The sequence below is a fragment of the Eptatretus burgeri genome, chromosome 15 (genome assembly GCF_056783735.1).
Source record: "Eptatretus burgeri isolate ZD-2024b chromosome 15, Ebu_testis_v1, whole genome shotgun sequence".
Lineage (NCBI taxonomy): Eukaryota > Metazoa > Chordata > Myxini > Myxiniformes > Myxinidae > Eptatretus > Eptatretus burgeri.
In genome coordinates, this window is record NC_140975.1 from 49,128,864 (window position 1) to 49,133,863 (window position 5,000).

Genomic DNA, 5,000 nt, shown 5'->3' on the forward strand with positions numbered 1-5,000 from the left:
ACACCAGGTGGGGTTGACTCTGCCTGTCATCCTTCCGAGGTCGGCAAAATGAGTGCCAGCATGCTGGTATACTGTGTCGGAGTGGCGACCCGTCCAGGATTGTTCCCAATAGCCAAGGAGACTGCTTAGGCGGCACCAACGCTCTGCACAGAGTATGGTCCTAATGGATGGATGGATGGATATGTATATATATATATATATATATATATATATATATATATATATATATATATATATGTATATATATATATATGTATGTATATATATATATATATATATATATATATATATATATATATATATATATATATATATGTATGTATATGTATATATATATATATATATATATGTATGTATATGTATGTATGTATATGTATATATATATATATATATATATATATATATATGTATGTATATGTATATATATATATATATATATATATATATATATATATATATATGTATGTATATGTATATATATATATATATATATATATATATATATATATATATGTATATATATATATATATATATATATATATATATATATATATATATATATATATATATATATATATATATATATATATATATATGATCCGCTCCTCTCGCTCATCCCACCGCACCCCCTCCCTCCCTCCGGACTCCCACTATCTCCCGAAACGAGGCTGCAAAACATATGGCACATGCTTGGGAACCTCGTAGGTGTGCATTTCTGTTTGAGCTGTCACTGATGATTCACCAATAAGCGATGGAACCCGTCTGGCAGCTGAGGGGGTGTATAGCATTGGGATTCTCATGTGTGTGAGCATCTCAAAATTATGAATTTCCAGCTATGTTCATTTTTAAGTTCATAAAGATTCATAAACATCCTTACAGCTGTGGAGGAACTCTGGGAAGGGCTTACCTTGGGTCGCCCTTCATGGTTGCTTCATGCAGCTTCTTTGGATGGAAGAGCATGAGGAGGAATCAATTTATTTATATAATCCTAGCCACCTGGGTATAGTTGATTAGGTTAGAACTAATTGGTTATTCCATCCATTCACAGGTGAGGGATGTGGGTGGGTTTTCTATATATATATATATATATATATATATATATATATATATATATATATATATATATATATATATATATATATATATATATATATATATATATATATATATATATATATATACACACACACATACATTTATGTATCAATATATATATATATATATATATATATATATATATATATATATATATATATATATATACACACACACACACACAAACATACATGCATACTGGATGTAAACAAGTAAAAATTACATCTTAAATGAGAACAACATGTCTATTTTGTGTCAAATTGGCAAAATATCATTATTAATGTAAGTGCTTGAAATGTGTCCATGCATCACAGACACATTATTGGAATCAGTCAGTTGCAGATCTGAAAATATGAGCACGAAGGTCGATGAATAAAATTAAATTGCTATTATTCAAAGGTCACAGATTGTTTTTGTTTCTTTTTTTCCATGACATTTGCTACTCATTGTGGAGCTTGCATTTATCTAATGTACCCATCAAAGACATTTATGTGCTTTCCTAAGAACTGTGACATTTGTAGGCAATGGATGAGTATATGCTGTATTGTCTAAAGTATTTTCACTTGGACTTTCAACATCATAACTCATTGTTTCAGATAGGAACACTGAACATGCCAAACCAGGAGTTTTATAAACTCCGTCAATTACATAACATCAGCTTTGAGAAAAAATGGAAATCATTTTGATAGCACTCTCTGTTTCTCAATGATCAACTGGTTAGATCCACTCTTAGCTTTGTTTATTCAACCAATTTGAAAATTACAGAAAAAAAACTTCGAAGGCATAATCTTGGGCAGAAAACCAATTTGAGGTCAGCAGTGTGTGTGTGTGTGTGTGTGTGTGTGTGTGTGTGTGTGTGTGTGTGTGTGTGTGTGTGTGTGTTTTGTGTGCGCGTGTTATGTATATACTGTATATATCGACCTCAAAACAACAAAAAGGCAAGGAAGAGAAAGAACGATGCCATTAACAACACAAAGCTTTGATTCTGAAAGAATTATAAGATAGAGAGGTATGCAATGAGCACTGCAGGCCACATTTTCCTGTCACTTTTTATGGGTTGATTTCAAGAGTTTATTCATTATGTTAAGTCTTCTGGCTATTTTCAATGTTAATTTTGAAAAATCTATTTGAAGCAACTTCATAGAATGTGTCATAAAAGTTTTGCTTACACACAAAGTTGCACTTAATGATGTATTATTTTCATTAAAGCATGCGTCACATTTGCTCTACGGCTTGGATACGGCGGGCGAACCCCCCCCCCCGAATCGACAGAAACGTGCGGCGACCGCAGAGTTTCTGAGATGGCCTCAGGGTGACCCTACGCCGTATGGCTATCTTTTACAGGCCGTAGGGGTCTCCGTGGAATTAAAGCGCGGAGTTATAACTTTTTTCATTTCTAGGTTGGCCGTAGCAATTTGACAAGTCATAGCCATGACGTAGATGTGTTCCACGTCGACCGTACGTAGGGCGTACGGTGGGCTTGCATTATTCGTGTGTTTTCCGTAGGCTCTTATCAATGAAAAATGAATTTTGCCAACCCCCCAAAAATTACGGCGGCCGCACTATTTCCATGTTCGCCTTAGGACCCCCCTGCGGTCGCCTTGCGGGCACCTTGAGGCTCCCTTGCGTCTGCCTTGAAAATTCTATGGCCGCCGCAGGGATGCCCTAAGGTCATCGTGTGACATCAAATCAAAGACCGTACGGCACCCCAATGTTTTCGGTCTCCACAATTTATAAATACCCTGTGCGGCTCCCCGAAAAATAAAAACATATGTGACTGCTACATTGTGTGACCGTGGAAATACTGCGGCTGCCCTATAATTGATAGTGGCCGTAGATTTTTGTCCTTTGCCACCATAACAGCAGGGACCCACGGAAATTTCGCGTCATGCAAAATGTGATTTTAAAGTCGTCAACCCCTCCCTCCACCCCCTCGCAGCCCAATGTCTTCAACCCCAAGTCTTTAAACCCCCTCTCCAAGCTCTGTCTCCTCTTTGCCCCACCCTAATTCTCTGTATTCTCCTCCTCCTTTCTTCTTCAAGCCTTCAACCCCATGTCTGCAACTCCCACTTCATTTTTCAAGCCCTCAACCCCCTCCCCCTTTCCCTCCTCCCAACACAAAGTCTGCATAATATTAACTAACTTTTTGGACTGCTAATGTTTATTGGTGAAGTAAATGGATATGAAGGTAATTATATGTTGGACGGAATTGATGGAACAGCTTGTTATATTCTTTTTTTAACTTCTGGAAAGTGTGTGAATTAGCGACTCCGCGTATATACTGTCCATGTGCACAAGACACAAAATTGCACGTAACCCCAAATTACATGAATAGTGATGTTTGTATACATCCACTTGCACTGTCAAGACCCAAGAGCTCTTAAATGAGATATCATTCAGCATTGTATGTGCTGTGGTTATGACGTTTACCCTGTTCAGACACAATCATGCAACTTGCATTTATATCGGTATATGGATACAAAATGGCAGGATGTTTGACCTCACACTCAAATACACTTCCTCCTATGCCCTTCCACACTCCCAAGGTACAAGGCAATTTCTCAAATTATATTCCATTTCCTTTCCACTTTCTTCTTCAACTTCTTCTTTGACTTTTTCCTTTACTCAATTAACCCATCACCAGACCACTCGGTCTCTCCTTAACATGAAATATGTCACCTGCCTTTTAACTTCAATTATTAAGTATGCTTTGGCCCTACAGTTCACCAATTATTTTTCATGTGACTTATTGTGGGTTTTACCCCTACACCCCCAGGTTCTGTGTCGGTGAACAGCCAACGCAGTCCATTCACAGCAAGCGGGGAAAGCGAGATCCTCGATTTGGATGCAGTTATGTTCCTGGGTGGCCTACCACCATCCCGTATCAGTCGCCCACTGCCTACGGAGTTATGGACGGCATTACTCGGATATGGCTATGTGGGATGCGTGCGTGACATGTTCGTAGATGGACAAAGCAAGGACATCCGGCAATTGGCTGAGGAGCAGGCTGCAGCTGGTGTCAAACCATTCTGTGCCAAAGCATCTCTGCAAAATTGTGGAAGTGGGCCATGTCGGCATGGTGGTGTGTGCCGGGAAGGGTGGAATCGCTTCGTATGTGACTGCACAGCAACTGGTTATACGGGACGCACCTGCGAAAGGGGTATGTCTTCACATATCTACCAACAGCATTTCTATTTTGAGCACTCATCCAATTTTTGTTCTTACACTCAAAGCCCAAATTTTGTTTATCAAAAATAATAATTGTGGAGAAGAATATCTGTCATCAGTTTTTCTCATTTTTGCAATGACCTAATTGACTAATCGTGGAGCTTGTACATAAACCAAAATGCAGGACAAAGGAAAATAGTAAACATCAGTGTACTTAACGTGAATTACAAGGACATTCGTGGACATAAAAACAAACACAAATTGTGGGTGGAATATGAACCGAGACTCCACACATCATGAGCCAAGGATTCAGTTTGGAACACATAGAGGCCAACCAATTTGAGCAGAGAAAATTCAATGTTTTGATTTGGAAAAATAGGAGGGAGGGACAACTTTTTGGATTTTGGTACATTGTTCTGCACAACCACCACAATGGCATTCAGCATGGTCCAGATTCAACATTATTCCTGAGCTGCACATTTTCATATATATATATATATATATATATATATATATATATATATATATATATATATATATATATATATATATATATATATATATATATATATATATATATAGATATACACACACATACACACATACACATACACATACACATACACATACACACATACACATACACATACACATGCACACATACACATACACATACACACATACACATACACATACACATACACACATACACATACACATACACATACACATACAC

At 37.3% G+C, this 5,000-nt stretch overlaps 1 protein-coding gene across 19 annotated transcripts in view; it reads left to right on the forward strand.

The window, feature by feature from the left end:
• The window catches only part of LOC147012133 (neurexin-1-like), a 1,392,023-nt gene that overhangs the window by 495,431 nt on the left and 891,592 nt on the right, over positions 1 to 5,000 (forward strand). For all 19 annotated transcript variants that reach the window (XR_015052060.1, XR_015052059.1, XM_085858522.1 and 16 more), the window contains one exon: positions 3,873 to 4,256. Coding sequence is in view for 17 of the 19 variants with exons in the window: in XM_085858522.1 (XP_085714648.1) it covers positions 3,873 to 4,256 (384 nt within the window). In the remaining 2 variants the exon portion in view is untranslated. The remainder of the gene's footprint in view (positions 1 to 3,872; positions 4,257 to 5,000) is intronic.